At 52.0% G+C, this 16,741-nt stretch overlaps 1 protein-coding gene across 1 annotated transcript in view; it reads right to left on the minus strand.

Annotated features, from left to right (window-relative positions):
* Positions 1-16,741, minus strand: part of COL22A1 (collagen type XXII alpha 1 chain) — a 224,960-nt gene that overhangs the window by 43,045 nt on the left and 165,174 nt on the right. Inside the window, exons 41-45 of the mRNA XM_018058603.1 lie at positions 13,852-13,887; positions 12,930-12,983; positions 12,227-12,271; positions 7,886-7,933; positions 317-430 (exon numbers count right to left, since the gene is read on the minus strand). Of these exons, the coding sequence (XP_017914092.1) occupies positions 317-430; positions 7,886-7,933; positions 12,227-12,271; positions 12,930-12,983; positions 13,852-13,887 (297 nt within the window). The remainder of the gene's footprint in view (positions 1-316; positions 431-7,885; positions 7,934-12,226; positions 12,272-12,929; positions 12,984-13,851; positions 13,888-16,741) is intronic.

Genomic DNA, 16,741 nt, shown 5'->3' on the forward strand with positions numbered 1-16,741 from the left:
GGAATAAGTGTCTGGACTCAACATATAGCATCATCAGTAAGATGTCCACTTCCATATCATTCACTCATTTCCCATGGGATTCCCAGGCCCCTGCCTGCCCCTCAGCATGTCTGAGCAAAGGCGGATGGTGATAGGGTGTGTGGCTGCGCATTCAAGGGTATAACCCATCCCCAAAGTGGTAAATGGTGCAGGAACCAGTCCCCAAGGTGACCCCAATGATCCTCGCCTCCCAACGCGTACCAGAGAGGCAGTGCTGGCATCCCCAAGATGATTCATTTCGTCCCAATGATAAAAATAAAGTCTCTTTTGTTCCTACCTTTTTCCCTTCTGTGCCTTCTCTCCCTGGCTTTCCTGGGAGACCTTTGTCCCCTTTAAAACCTGGAAGACCAGGGAGGCCTGGGGGGCCTGGGGGACAGTCATTGCACACGTCCTGAGAGAAAGAGTAACATGATAGTACAGTTACTTGTAAAACAAAAGGTGACCCATAGCTCTAACCCCTCCAGACAGGAGGAAGCCAGCAAATGATGAAAAAGCAAACGGCAGATGGAGTCATTACCCACACAGCCTATGTCAAACTTCATGTTTCTCTCTCTTTTTCTTAAACTAGGTTTCAGCATTGATATATCTATATTATTACCGCATGTCTCCCTACTTCCAGCCAATGACTGAAATGTAGCCCAAGATCAAGATGTCGAAAGCACACGTACCGATGCCTGTGAACATCTAAAAATATTCACAGTACAGATTGAAAGCAAGCATTTAGTACCGTGAGAAACAGCATGCTTTGTCCCTAAAGCCAGAGACAAAACGATGCTGGAGGTTGGATTCTCTGTCTCACAGGTTTACCTAAGGAGTTTCTGAACAAAGAAGCAAAATAAAGAACCTAAGAGGCAACCCTCTCCCTGAGGTCTTGCTAGCTGTAACACACACCAAGTATCACCTGGCATTCTTCTCAGTCCAAGTGAAACTCGCTCAGTCGTGTCCGACTCATTGCAACCCCAAGCACTATACAGTATCTGGAATTCTCCAGGCCAGAATACTGGAGTGGGTAGCCATTCCCTTCTCCAGGGGTTCTTCCCAACCCAGGGATCAAACCCAGGTCTCCTGCATTGCAGGCGGATTCTTCAGCAGCTGAGCCACAAGGGAAGCCCTTCTCAGTCCAAAGTAGGTATTTAATCAAGGCTCTCTGGAATGGAGCTTTGCTCCTTGGCTCTAAGGCAGGTGAGTTCTGTCCCTGGAGTGAATTTAAAGCCCAGGGAACCAATTCTCGAGCTTGTCTGTGTCATCCCCAAATCTTACAGTTTGGAGCACAGTAAACCCCAAATGAAATTCACTGGCTTGACCACACTCTCATCCAGCTCACAGGCCAGCGTCTTGGACTGCTCCTTCCTTGTGCTGTCATTGTGCTCAGTCATGTCCGAGTCTTTGTGACCCCATCGACTGTAGACCACCAGGCTCCTCTGTCCATGGAATTTCCCAGGCAAGCATGCTGGAATGGGTTACCATGTCTCCCTCCAGGGGATCTTCCTGACCCAGGGATCCAACCCACATCTCCTGCGCCTCTTGCATTGCAGGCGGATTCTTTACCACGATGCTCGTTCCATGCCTTCACTCTAATCCTGTCTTCTTCCCCGATTCCCTCCTTGTGATAAAGGTTAAATAAAGTAAAACAAGGCTGGCTCTCAGAACAGTGCCAGATCATTTCCAGAGTGTTCGGCTGTTGTTATGAATTCACGTACTCAGCCAGCGGCTCCCTCGCTGTTAGGCGCTGCACTCTTCTGCTTCAAGACCACAGGAAACAGGAAACGGCTGTCTTGAAGAGCTCATGGATCCATGGCACCAACTGACACCAGCAAATGTGCTAACTCGGGCCCTTGGGATGCTCCACTGGAGAGATGGGCAAAGACTTGCTCATGTTCACAGCAGGTGATGTCTCAGGTGACCCGGCACTCATCTTGATCTCTAATTCAGGATGGATGGGCTTGCATCGACAAAAAAGCAACTCTGAGCAGTCCACCGTCCTTTTAGATGCTCAGTTCAGTTCAGTTCAGTTGCTCAGTCATGTCCAACTCTTTGCGACCCCATGAATCGCAGCACGCCAGGCCTCCCTGTCCATCACCAACTCCCAGAGTTCACTCAGACTCACGTCCATCGAGTCTGTGATGCCATCCAGCCATCCCATCCTCGGTCGTCCCCTTCTCCTCCTGCCCCCAATCCCTCCTGGCATCAGAGTCTTTTCCAATGAGTCAACTCTTCGCATGAGGTGGCCAAAGTACTGGAGTTTCAGCTTTAGCATTATTCCTTCCAAAGAAATCCCAGGGCTGATCTCCTTCAGAATGGACTGGTTGGATCTCCTTGCAGTCCAAGGGACTCTCAAGAGTCTTCTTCAACACCACAGTTCAAAAGCATCAATTCTTTGGTGCTCAGCCTTCTTCACAGTCCAACTCTCACATCCATACATGACCACAGGAAAAACCATAGCCTTGACTAGACGGACCTTAGTCAGCAAAGTAATGTCTCTGCGTTTGAAGATGCTATCTAGGTTGGTCATAACTTTTCTTCCAAGGAGTAAGTGTCTTTTAATTTCATGGCTGCAATCACCATCTGCAGTGATTTTGGAGCCCTCCAAAATAGAGTCTGACACTGTTTCCACTGTTTCCCCATCTATTTCCCATGCTCACACCTACTCAACCTTTGATGTTTCTTTAGAGGTGTCCTACTCCAAGAAGCCCTCCTGATTGCTTCACACTGGGGGTATGCTTCTGCCCCTGAGGACCCAGGAATTCCTGCTACAGAAGCACCTCAATATAGAGTGGTCTCTTTATAGCTCCATGCCCTCCCCACCAAGCCAAAAAAAAGAAAAGTGTGAGCTCTTCGAGAACAAAAGTAGAGTTGCTTTATCTCTGCATGTCCGACTTATAGCAAATAATCTTCCACAGAGCATGAGCTCCGTGAGGTGCCCAGCCAACCCAATCAACCACCACCAATTGACCTTCACACGCCTAGTGCCATCTCCCTTTAGTGGGCGGTTTCAGAAGCTGGTTGAAATGTTGAGGGGAACGAAATGTTGGGTATGTGAAGAAATGGCAAATGAGGTGAGTTGAAGGGCACTGTCTTCAGTTGCTGCTGTTTGGAAGGGTGGCAGACTAGGGAGAAACTCTTCTATTCCTAGACCGTCTCTATAGTTGCTTAAAATAGAATATATCTGTGAAATAGGGAAACCCCAGACACAGGATGCATGGAAGTGGGGCTAGGTTGGTTGCAGAAGGATGTCCAGACACAAATTTTGGACTTGGAGGGTACAGTGGGATCCACAGCAGAAAGTGATCGCATCTAAGACAAGATCTCACTCTTTTCTCATTTCGTGTCAATTTCTGGAGTGGATAAGTCAGCCTGAGCATGTCTTAGTCACACGTCCTGTGAGCTTTGTTCCCTGATGGCCAGGGCAGCCCCCAGACTTGCTAGAGAAGGTGCTGGACTTAACATACAGACCTGGTCCTGGAACCCAGTGCGCACAGGGCAAGACCAGCCCCCAACTCACTCTCTTACTAAGGCCCCCTTTGCCCCTGTGCCCGTGGGACCCCAGCCCCTCCTGACCTGGGACACCTCACTCATCTGGACATTAGCCCTGGGACCCAGGCGGACTGCCCCCAAACACGTCTCAGTGGCATATTAATTATTGTGAATTAAAGTTACTTAAGAAATGGTCAGTGTAAGACAGATATTGATACTTCTGTCTTCCTTAAAACAGGAAATAAACTGTAAAACAGGAAACAAACCTCTCATGCGAAAGGGGCTTTCCCTGCAGTTGGAGGTGGGAGGACACCTTTATCCCCAGAAACAGGAATTTCAGGGCCAAGAAGCCTGTATAAATCTTCAGTTTTAATTTACTACCCTGAACCCAAGCTCTGCTTAAAGTCTTCACTAATTAAGCACCCAAAGCCTATGTTTCTTTGCCCTGTCAATTCTTCACAAATGTCTTATGTCTTTATCTACGAAGTATGAAAGCTGCCTGTTTTGGCCTCTTTTTGGGTCTCATTTCTAGGAGATATCCATGTACACAAATTAAAACTTATTTTGTGCCTGTTAATGTCTTGCGCCAATGTTTAGTCCCACCACAGGAACTCAAGAGGACCCATAGGTGGAATTTTCTCCCTCCCCATCACCAGCCAGAGTTGTGTGTCCAGCTGGACGGGCTTGCCCAGACCACAGTGAAGCCTCTGCCCACTTGGGGTTCACGGCTACACCTTTCCAAGCCTCAGTCTCCCTATCTGTGAGATGAGAACCTCAGATTCTGGGGAGAAAGACATGGTGAGAACACAGGAGTTTCAGCTGTCATGTGCATCCCTGTGGTTTCAGCTCTAATTTTCCTCCCTTTTCCCACTGGCAGATCAGAGATGACCCTGATCATCAATTCTGCTCCCTACTCTTCCACTTAACTGAGTCATCTCAGGCAAGCCACTTTAGTTCCTTGGAGTCACTTCCATATCTGTTAACGAGGCTCTTTCTCCTGCCTTGGGGGAGAGTGCAAAATTTAATATATATGAAGCGCCTAGCATGTGGCAAGCTCCAGTGTGTAAATGCAGACTCCCCTTTGTCTCCATCCCCTTCCTATTTCCTGAGACATTTTCAGCAAACCCTGTGTCATTGTATTTGGTGCAGGACAGCAGACCAAGCAAGCGCTCAAAACTGCATCACCCTGGACGGATGCTGCGGCCTCTTGCCAGGCACAGAAATCATCTCCAGATCATCTCGTGCAAACTTCTGCTGGATTCCTGAACCTTCAGTGCACGTTCATGCCAAGCGTGCAGCCTGTACCTCACACCTTGAGCTGACAGCCAAGGAGATCACTGCCTGCCTGTTCTGCATCAGGAGGCTGTCAGGAAGCTCGGACACACACAGAGATGAAGTCATGTAGCAGAGGGGTCGAGAGCATGAGGAACTGGAGCTGGTCACACTGGGAGTGAGTATTGGCTCTGCCACCATCCAGCTCTGTCACCTTGAACAAGTGTCTGGCCCATCCATACCTACCTCCTGCTCTGCAAAAGGCAGCAGGTAATGGTACCCAAACTCCATCTCGTCAAAGCCATGGTTTTTCCAGTAGTCATGTATGGATGTGAGAGTTGGACCATAAAGAAGGCTATGCACCAAAGAATTGATGCTTTCAAACTGTGGTGCTGGAGAAGACTCTTGGGAGCTCCTTGGACAGCAAGGAGATTAAATCAGTCAATCCTAAAGGAAATAAACCCTGAATATTCATTGGAAGGACTGATGCTGAGGCTGAACCTCCAGTACTTAGGCCACCTGACGTGAAGAGCCAACTCATTGGAAAAAACCCTGGTGCTGGCAAAGACTGAAGGCAGGAAGAGAAGGGGATGACAGAGGATGAGATGGTTGGATGGAATCATTGACTCAAAGGACATGCGTTTGAGCAAACTCTGGGAGATGGTGAAGGATAGGGAAGCCTGGTGTGCTGCAAGTCCATGGGGTCACAAAGTCAGACATGACTAAGCAACTGAACGACAACAGTAACTGGGTTGTTGGCAGGGACTGGGTGAAACAACATTTATCCTGGGAATCATCTAATGGAGAGGCCTTGAGGAGGACCTCTCGGGCACAGATCCAACCATGGAAGTTTAGTAGACAGGAACTCTTAGAATACGAAGTTTCTACTCAGGCAGTCTTCCAATGACCAAGAGGCGGCAAATTTTCTGTAATGAAAGATGCCTTCTCAGCAAGAGAGGGTTCCCCCACTAGCCACCTGGACCAGACAGCCCATCAGGCTTTAACTGACATCAAGATGGCAGTGGGTGATTATAAACTAGGGAGCCAGGACAGTGACTCTGCAGACCAGGGCAGACCCACGAGGGCCAGGCTCTCATCTACAGAGTTTCCAGGCGAGCACAGCTGTGGAAGGCCAGGGAGTGTGAGGTGCTGCCCGGAATGTAGGTGCTCGCATTCTCTCTGCAGCTCCTGGCAGGTACATCCTTTGGCAGGTCAGAAGTATCAATTTGACTAAATATCTGTCTCAACGCTGCAGCTGTAAAGCACACAGCAGTCACTCTTGCTATCTCTGCCTTAAAGACTGGAACACTTTGAGGCTGTAATCCTTAAGGGGAGGTGGCAGACAAGAACCGAGGCAAACCCAATGCCTTCCCAGTGGGACAAAATTAGGGGAAAATCACCTAGACTAAAAAGCCTGTACTAAACAGGACTTGGATCAATAGATAGTGATTTCTTACCATGTCCTGGTTGTAAAAAAAAAAAAAAAAAATCTCCCTCTTGTCAGTAAAAATCAAGAAAGATTGCTCCACTCCTCATTTTTAAGTAAAATGTATCATTTTCCATCAAGGCATCTCAATGTGTAGAGAGATGAAAAGCCCCAGGCTTCTGAGGTTTCCTTTTTCCTTTTGCTCTCCTCCCTTGCTCTCATGCAAGAACCAGGTGCTTTCAAATGCCTCCCAAGTGGTTTTTAGAAGACAGGAGATGAGGGAGGGGGCAGTCACACAAAAGGCAAGGCCCGGCTCCACCCAAAGTTCAGACCAAGGCTGAGAACAGAGGCAGCAAACGGTCCCCCACGTGTGTGGCCATAGGACCGCTCTTCCGGAAACATGGATCTTACCCGCCCTGTCCTGCCTGTCCCCCTTCTTCGTTCTAGACTCGAGGTCCCTGGCCGAGCTCCCAGGCAGCCAACTCTCCATGCCCTATCTCAACCGAGCTCTCTCAGCTCCTGTCCCCCGGGGAGAATGTGCTGTGGTTCTGACGATGAGCTCCGACTGCGCTCGGATCCAGACTCCGCCTGGCCAAGGGTCCAGCAGCTCGGCCCCTGCGCCCTGGACCTGGCACCAGCAGGATCCTCACCCAACCTGCTGGATTCTGCCCAGGACTGTCTTTTCAGAACCCTAGGATGCAGTCCTGTGTGGGGTCCCAAGTAAGTCTCTGGACTCGTTGAGGAGTGGATTCTACTTCCAGAAAGTTGCTGACCCTCATGGTGATTCAGGTTTCTAACAAACAAAGTGCTAGTCACTAAGTCTTATCTGACTGTTTGTGACCCCATGGACTATAACCTGCCAGGCTCCTCTGTCCGTGGGATTCTCCAGGCAAGAATACTGGAGGGGGTTGCCATTCCCTTCTCCAGGGGATCATCTGGATGCAGGGATCAAACCCGGGTCTGCTGCATTGCAGGCAGATTCTTTACTGTCTGAGCCACCAGGGAGGCCCTGTGAAGGGTGATACGCATCCCTGGGCGGGCTCAAACCACTAACCTTCTGGTTAACTGCCGGATGTGCCAACTGCACCAGAAACACAGCAGGATAGTCTCACAACCCCCTGGAGAAGGGAATGGTTAACCACTCCAGTGTTCTTGCCTGGAGAATCCCACGGACAGAGGGGCCTGGCAGGTTGCAGACCATGAGGTTTCAGAGAGTCTGACATGACTGAGCGACTAACAAGCAAAACGAGAACATAAATGGTACCGACCTCACGGAGCGATTGCAGACACGAGAGATGCAGGTGACGCGTTAACCACAGTACCGCCCGGAAGGATTTCCCGTGACAACGGATCTTATTGTCCAATAAGACAGCCACTAGCCACAGGTGGCAAGTAACTACTTAGGATGTAGCCAGTGTGACCAAAGACAGGCATCTTTTTTTTTTTTTTCATTAAATTCAACAAGTTTAAATTCACACATGTGGCCAGTGGCTTCTGTGCTGGACAGTGAATTTTAGAGCGTTGCTGGCACAGCATGTTCTCAACAAATGTTGTTATAGTTGTTTATACTCTAACGTAGTTGCTCAGACAAAAAAAAAAAAAAAAGACCGTATTATTGACACCTCCAGTCTCCCCATCACAACTCTCAAAATGCATGCACATTTATGTTTTTACCTTCACCAAGAGATTTACGTCCCCTGGAGACAGTACTGAAGAGGGGCCCTGTCAAAGTAAAAATAAATACATACATACACACGAGCGCACACTGCATATTCCATGCTTCTGCAGCGAGCAGCCTTCAGAATGTGACTGTAACAGGTGACATGTCTACACAGGACACAAAGAGCCTGGTCTACGCCCCACACTTGGGAACCACAGGCAGACTCTTCTGAGCAGTCCTAACTAACATCAGACTTTCTGGTCTGGTCTTCTTGGCCCTTTCTCTCTCCTCCTGGCCCCTCCTCCCTCTTCCATCACCACCAGCAGGTCCTATGGGTACTGTGGAAGACAAAGGGGGCAGGTTGTCCTTTACTCCAGGAGGGTAATAGCTGCCGCTACCTGTCATTCACAACCTAGCATGAATCTAAAGTAATTCCTTCAGCTCCCCCAGGTGAAATAGCATTTTAAGCCTCATTCGTCTTAATGAGTTGGAAGTCTCTAACTTCAGGAAGGAGAGTTCAGAAATCAGGAGTAATTACACAGCCTCTGAAGGCGTGAAGGAGTCTGCAGGTCACTGAGTCCACACTCAAACCCACGGTGAGTTGGGAAGGGACGTATTATGACTGTGGCTGGCCCAGAGCCCAAGTGGAGTAGAGGCTGGGTTCACCCTGGGGTGCAAGGGACATGAAGCTGGGAAGGAAAATGGAAATGCAGAGGCAGACGCTGAAGGGACGAGGGATTCTCAGGTAAAGACTGGACACTGGCGTGCTGATCTGCAAACTTTTGCACGTCACAGTGGACAAGGAGTGCCAGAGAGCCCACAGTCCAGAGGGAAGGTGGCAGGCTTCCTCCAGAATGTGGGAAGCCTGGGACCACTATTAGACTTGTGGCGGCTGGTTCCTTCTGACTGAGTCCAGGTTTATCCAGTCTAGCCTGTTACAGAGACAATTTCCTGGCTTCCCCACTTTCCCTGACTCCATGGGGTTTCTGCCACATCCTGTGGCTGCAGACAGTGGCAGAGGCGTTGTGTAAGTTTGCATAGGATAACCTTGGCACTGGCTGGGTGTACGTCATGTTTCCTAAGCTGAAATGCTCAAGTATTCAATCACTGCCCTGGGTTGCAAGAGGACACCACCTGAGAGAGACTGGGGTCGGACTGAGTCAGAGTCGGAGGTTCTGAAGGGGCCCCTCACCTACAGGGAAAGCTTGCCTAGGCTGCATCTGCTGGACAAAGCCTAGAACACCCTTAGTTATTGGAGACCGACCCTGGGGAGGAAGGCCAATCAGTGCCATATGCTAATTGAGTATAACTTTAAAAGGGGAGAGGGGTTTTATTTTGACATTGCATGTTTTCCCAGGCAAGTTAATAACGCAAGATTCATACTGTCCAAAATGGGATTTTTTTTTTTTCTTTTACAAATTGGGAGATTTTTATGCTGCTGGCCTTGTATTCTTGGGGCTATTTTTCCGCTGTCATTTGAGCCCTCTGTAGAGTTGTTAGAGCTCTATGAGCACGGCTGGGCATCAGTTAGAAGAGAAGAAGGGGTGGATTTCCCATCTAGGTACAGTGTGCCCTGGGGGATAATTTAATTAATACCCCGTTGTGACCCATTTCTGTGGGCCTTCTTAGAGAGGTCTGAATACACAGGAGCAAGGCCGGTGCAGGGGCAGTGGCCAGTCTGTTGTTGATGGGTGGGAAGTGCTGGGGTGAAGAGAGAGAGTCTGTGCCCTGCCCAGGCCGTCATTACCTCCTGGGCACCAACCACCTGCCGCCAGGAGGCTGGCTGGCTGGTCACAGAGACGTCAGCTGCACAGCCACTGATGATGGGCTGGCGTGAGGTGAGTAAGAATCGCTTCCTGACGGGCTAGCTCTGTTTGCCGCTCACACCCAAGAGCTCCCTGTGGGATCAGGCTGAGGCTAGATTCCGGCTGAACCCACAGCTTCAATCGCCTCTTCCCCCACCATGCCCTGTTTTCTTCAATCTTAACTGGTTTCACCTTAATCAATCATTAGGCACAAGAATCTCCACCAAAGGCTCTGCTTCTAGAGCACCCAAGGGTGGACAGGGGGCTCCTGCTACAGGGATTCTAGGGGTGCAGCCCTGGGAAAACCCCGCCCAGGGCCCACTGTCCACCCTCGGGGGGGCTGGTGACCGCAGGAGAGGCTTTGGTTGTCCCAACCCTGAACATTCCCAAGACAGGTCTGGCCTCGCTGCTCTGGAGAGATGGCTACTAAATCCTTGGAATGCCCTGCCTGATAAGAGTGCCTTTGTTTACCCAGGGCCTTGGGCCATGCAGTTAACAGTGTCCTCCAGGGTGGGGGCCTGGGGCCAGTCTGACCTCTGGGTTTACCCAGGGCCTTGGGCCATGCAGTTAACAGTGTCCTCCAGGGTGGGGGCCTGGGGCCAGTCTGACCTCTGGGTTTACCCAGGGCCTTGGGCCATGCAGTTAACAGTGTCCTCTAGGGTGGGGGCCTGGGGCCAGTCTGACCTCTGGGAGGGCGGGAGACGGTGGAGTAACCAAGACCACCCAGGGAGGCACGCCTGGTCTGGGTGAGCGTCCCTCGATGGCAACACCCGCTGAATTTCAGACCACTCAGGGTCACCCCCATGGACTTGGATTACACACAAGTTCTGGGAGAGCCGAGTGTGGGGAGGGGACACGTGGAGGCCTCAGCCTCGTGTCTCGGGGGCTCCTTCCCTGGGATAAACCATCACCCTGAGTGTAACAGCTCTCCCGAGCTCTGGGAGCCCTTCTGGTGAGTCACTGAACCTGAGGGGAGTCCTGGGGACCCCTGAGAACGTGACTGGTCTGATTATCGAGACCAGAGACCCTGACAGCGACTCAGCAGTACCCAGGACCATGTGGGGGGAGGGTGTCCTATGAACCTAGAGATAGTAAAGAGAGACCGATGCTCTCTGTCTCTGCCGGAAACCAGCTGAGACACGTCAAGGTGAGCCCATCCTGTCCACTGGACTCTGCGGACGCACTTCTCTCTGCAGAGGTGTCAAGGTCGGGATTTGGCAGAGCTCATCTGAACCCCTTCAGCCTTTGGCCTGAACCTTACTCTTCCACCCACTTCACCAGGGCCTGGCACTTGGGTACCAGGGTGGATTCTGTGAGCTTTATTTGGCTGCTGCAAGTCTGACCCCGTGGAGGAGGAGGAGCATATGAATAAGTACCCCCAACCTCCAGCGAGACTTTTCCCTCACCCTTCTGGCGGGTCTTAGTGAAGTTTCAGGACCCTTCTAGAAACCAGGGTGCCCGTCCAGGTGTCTGCTGTTCCCAGCAGCCTGGACAAGGCAGAGACAGACGCTCACACCCTCAGGGGCCTCCAGGTCTTGGGTCTTTGCCTGACTGACACTCGCAGCAGGCCGGGCTCACAGAGCAGACAGACGGCCATCCTGAGGGCGAGCCTCTGCCCAGGGAGTTCCCTGGCTTCTGAAACCAGTCTCGAGGCCTGGGACTCCCCAGTCGTGGCTGCCACTGTCTCTTCCTTCTCGGGCAGCAGGTTTCAAAGGGCTGATTTCTCCCGTATCTTCCCAGAGGCTTCCTGCCCACCCAGACCCGCTCATCCTCACTGCTCCTTCCCTGGAGGGCCCACTGGTAGCCTGGTTAGCTGGCTAAGCCTTTGGAGCATCTCTGGCGTTGGTAACTTAATCTGGGGGCTGGGTTCCCAGAGGGGATTCACTGCACAAGAGGGGAGTCTGCCGGAGCCGAGAGCGTGGCCATGCTGCCTGGGACCAGGTGCTCAGGACTGTCTCGTCCTGCGCAAGCTCCTGTAGCTCTCCTTACGAGAGAAGAAAGGAAGCTTCTACTCTAACAGGGGGGAAACCAGAAGGAACCGACATTACTGAGAAAAAGGGCAAGACACAGGCCAGTGAGGAGCTAGCCATGGACAAGAAGCGGCTCCTGTCCATCTGCTCACCTCCAGGTCCCCATCCATCCCTTTCTGTACTGCTCCAAGTCCTGGGGGTATCAGGGACTCCCTGCCTCTGGCGCTCAGGTGAGCTGGCCCAAAGAGAGGCACACGGGGAAACCGGGCAGGGGGCACTGCTCCCTCCCAGCCTCTGGCCAGGCTTCCTGGCAGTGGCTGTGAACCCACAATTTCCACTCCCATCTGGCAGCCCTGTCCCCACTGTTCCCGCTTTCTCTTGGCTCTGAAGATGGGCGCAAGGTAGTACTGGCTTCCCTCTGTGTTTATCTCTGGGCATCACAGCCACCTCTGATTAGTTCCCTCCACCCACAGCTCTGTATAAAGCCCCTTCTTAAAGCTTCTTGAGCCATCCGAGTTGCATTTTATTCTGGCTGAACCTCTGATGGTCAAGATTCATCCAGAACAGTTAGATGACATACTGGTTTGCCAGGAGGCCCTCTTTCTCCTGGATTTCCTGGTACACCCTAAAAGAAGAAAGAAAGAAAAACTTTAATTCTGCTAAGCACATAATACTGATCCACTCTGCCCACTCTCTCCCTCAACCTCTCTCTCTGCCAAGTGCAACTCAGGAGAAAACAGATCACCCGATCGTGAAGACTGGCACAAACAAAAACTCACGGCTTCCAACCTCAGCTGAAGACCCAGAGCTTCTCAGGATATATCAACCTGGGCAAATGTTCAGAACAGTAAGCCACCCCTCTCAGAACTCCTTTCCAAAACACAAAATTGAAACTGCGTACATGTGTGTGCACATGTGGACACACACTCACACATCTGATCTTCAACTCTGGCCATCTTTTTCCAAACCCAGGCAGAAGGACCAACTTTGAACCAGAGGAGGGCAAAACAGCAGGAGGTGTTGTGTGGGATATACCCAGGAACTCACACGGTTCTGACAGCATCACACAGAAGCAGAAGAAGTGCAAGCACACAACACACACTTAGAGGCCACCGTGGACAGAGGGGCCAAACACTCAACATGCTCCTGGGGGAGCGGGCGGGGCTCGGTGCAGAAAACAGCTCCTCCAGCGGTTTCCTGGTCATGGAGGCCGGGGAGGTGGGGAGGGGGGGGGCGGCGGGGGATCAGCGGGGACACAAGCCACACCCCTTGCCTTTACTTACATCCTGGCCAGCTGGTCCCTGGGGGCCGGGAAACCCAGGTGGGCCTCGAGATCCCTGAGGAAAAAGAAGACATCCCCCCGACACTTAAAAACCAAGGGCCCCCTTGCCTGGGTCGGTTCTCCTTGTCCAACCGCCTGGCGCTCTGAGCAATCAGATGGGACGGAGGTATGTGAGAGCAGCCAAGGCTTGAGGAGTGGCTGTCTTCAACACACAGAGAGAATGCTCTGGAAAACCTTCCCCATGATGCTGACTGCCCAGGCCCCCTTCGCAGGCCCCCTTCCTACTCCTGCAGTGAGACGGGCCTGAGCTCACCCCGGGTGCAGGGTTGATTACCAGCCTCGGGGGGCCCGCTGGCTGGACAGACTGCAAGAGGCCCAGTGCAGAGCCCAGCACTCGGGTGACTGTTAGCTATTTTTTATTGGAAAGCCGTTGCCATCCTGCTGACAATTTCTAGGTGGTATCAGGAGTCGGCCCAAATCATCTTTCAATTATGGATCTCACTTCCTGCAGGAATCAATCTTTCTAGACCTTCCCGCCCGCCTCACAGATGAAGAGAGCACCCTCACTGGCTCCTGGCTCTGCGGCTGGGGGCAGTGAAGCTGGGATTCAAAATTACTTCCTCTGGCAACATGATGACATGCGTGAAACCACAGCTGTCCGTCCAGAGGGAAGCAGAGGCGGCGGAAAGCAAAGGCAGTGCCAGCCTGCCCAGCTGTCACTGGAGCTCAGGGCCCTGGGCAGCCTACCTCCCGACTCTACCACCCCGCAGGTGAGCGCCTGTATCTCGGACAGTCTCCACTGTATAACGTCAAAGATTTTTTTTAAACTACTGTCTTTGCTGACCCCTCCAACTTCAAACGGCTTTGATTAGTGCATAATTTCTCCCATCAAGACACAGCCCTGTATTTAAGTCATACTGTACCGGAGGACCTTTCTCTCCTGGTGGTCCAGAGGGGCCCTAAGAAACAAACAAACAAGTAAGTAAGCAAACTGGAAGTGAAACGTCTGTTTAAACGTGCTGTGGTGTTTATCTCTAAGGCTGGGTCCTTAAGGAAAAGCTAACGCTCTCCCATCTTTTTTTAAGAAAAAACTTTTTAGTTTTGTATCAGGGTATAATTGATTAACAGTGTTGTGATAGTTTCAGGTGGACAGCAAAGGGACTCAGCCATACATATACACGTATCCATTCTCCCCCAAACTCCTCTCCCATGCGGGCTGTCACAGAACCTTGAGCAGAGTTCCCTGTGCAAGCCAGTAGGTCCTTGTTGACCATCTATTTTAAATACAGCAGTGAGTACATGTCCACCCAAACTCTAACCACCCCTTCCTCCCATCCCTTCCCCCAGGCCACCATAAGTCTGCGAGTCAGTTTCGTTCTGTAAGCCCGTTTGTATCCTTTCTTTTCAGATTCCACATATAAAGGACACCACGTGCTCTGCCCCCTTCTCTGCCCGGCTTACTTCACTCACTGTGACAACCTCTGGGTCCACCCATGCTGCCGCAAATGGCAATGTCATTCTTTTTCATGGCTTCCTGCATCTGTAAGGCACACTGCCACCCCCTCTCTCATGCGCCCACTATCGCTGTGTGTGGGGATCCTCCTGGAACCTCCTCCACCTGCCCTGCACGGGTGCTGCCCCATCCTGGCACCCAGCGGGGGTCTGGCGCCTAGCCCATCTCCAGCCCTGGCGCGGAGTGGACCCTGCATTTCAGCATTGTTGTGCTGCACGCCCTGCTTGCTTGGGCGGGATGGGCAGGGGAAGGGGCACGTCTAGACTCCCCAGAGTGGGCTGCATGGCTGATGCTGCAGCAGTACCCCTTCCCTCGCATGCACGCACACATACAGATACATGTGTGTGTGCACACACACACACACACCACGGTCTGCCATCCCACACGTGTGAGCAGCCTACAACCTGGCTTCCTGAGCTGAACCAAAGATGCGCGCTCTGCCTGAGGCACTAGTGTCAAGTGTCAGGCCCCGAGTGAGCGGCACTGGCCCTGGGCCCCAAGCCTTCGCATCCACAGAGGAGACGCCGCCCTGCCCTCCTGCCTGGACAAGTTCTCCTTGCCACACGTGGGTTCCCAGGGTAGATGTTGACACCTCTGGACATCTCCCAGGCTTCTCCCAGGGGGCTCATTAGAACCGGTCCCCAGCCCCCAGGTCACCCCGTCTAGGATGGATGGCCTGGTACTGTCATTGCTTCTGGGCCCATCTGCCCTCTCTCCTCTGCCCTGGGGGCGCTCAGCACACGCTCTCCAGGACTCAGCACCACCCTGGGAATAGCCAGACACAGTAGAGCACAGCACACGGCATGCTGCTAAAATTAAAATTTTATGGTATGAGAACTTGAAAATCAAGTGTTATCATCCTCATCGTTGATGATCAAACAAAGGCTGGAAGAGACAAGGAGACAGCCCACACCACACCGTGAGTCCCGCGTGAGTCCCTCCCCAAGTGCGGGGAGTCCCACCACCCGCTCTCAGCCCCGGGCACCTGTGTGTCCCCACACCGCGAGCCACTCCCCAGGTGCGCGGAGTCCCACCACCCACTCTTGGCCCCGGGCACCTGTGTGTCCCCACACCGCAACTCAGTCCCCAGGTGCACGGAGCCCCACCACCCGCTGTTGGCCCCGGGCACCTGTGTGTCCCCACACCGCGAGTCACTCTCCAGATGCGCGGAGCCCCACCACCCGCTCTCAGTCCTGGGCACCTGTGTATCCCTGAAGCAGTGCCCAGGAGAACCTCTGAGATACCCAGAGAGGGAGAAGAGCCTTTACCCAAAGGCACAGGTCCCAGACAGCACCACAGACCAGGTAACCTAAAAGCCTGCCCATTAAACACGTCCCAGAAATTCCTGATAAGATAAAATAAACATCATTTTCAGTGTAGAGTTGAGCACTAAACTAGTGGAAACTTCCAGAGGACTAAGTCAAGCAGGTAAGAAGACAGTGGGCTCTGGGCTTCCCTGGTGGTCCAGTGGGCAAGAATCTGCCTCGCAATGCGGGGGTCGGTGGGAGCACTGAGCAGTGGGACTCTGCAATTCCATGGACTTTGGGAGCTTATGGAGCCCCAGAGGGCGCCTCTGTCCATGGAATTTTCCAGACAAGAATACTGGAGTGGGTTGCCATTTCCTACTCTAGTACTTTACTCATATCAACCTAAAAACTCCCCTCAAGAAACACAAACAGCCCTTTTAACCCTCATAGAAGATTTCTTTAAGAGCAATACATGAAGTAATTTCCTTATTGTGCTCTGCAAATATTTACTGAGAGCCTCACATACACCAGGCGTGGCAGCCAGGGAACACAGGTTCAATCCCTGGTCTGGGAAGATTCCACAGGCCGCAATGCAGCTAAGCCCGTGTGCACAACTCCCAAGCCTCTGCTCCGGAACCCTGGAGCCTCAGCTACTGAAGCCCAGGCACGTTGAGTCCATATTCTGCAACAAGGGAAGCTACCGAAAAGGGGCTGCCCAAGCGCTGCAATCAGGGTGTATCCCCCACTCTCTGCAACCAGAGAAAGCTCTTGTGCAGCAATGAAGATCCAGCGCAGCTAAACATAAATAAGTAATTTTTTTTTTTAAGAGGAGACAATGGACTCAGAATCCCACGCAGAATCTCCCTGACTCACAGATCACTTCCCCCTCCATGAGCTTTCAGGCTCTCGTCAAGCTGAAGGTCAATGGCACCCGGGGACCAATATACACACATCCAAATTTCATTCCTACCATAGTAGCTCCTTATTGAGGCTGTATACTTACTCCTCAAGGAAAGGGCTAAAGGACAGTTTATAACTGGCCTGGGGAATGCT

Source organism: Capra hircus, chromosome 14, assembly GCF_001704415.2.
Source record: "Capra hircus breed San Clemente chromosome 14, ASM170441v1, whole genome shotgun sequence".
In the NCBI taxonomy this organism is placed as follows: domain Eukaryota; kingdom Metazoa; phylum Chordata; class Mammalia; order Artiodactyla; family Bovidae; genus Capra; species Capra hircus.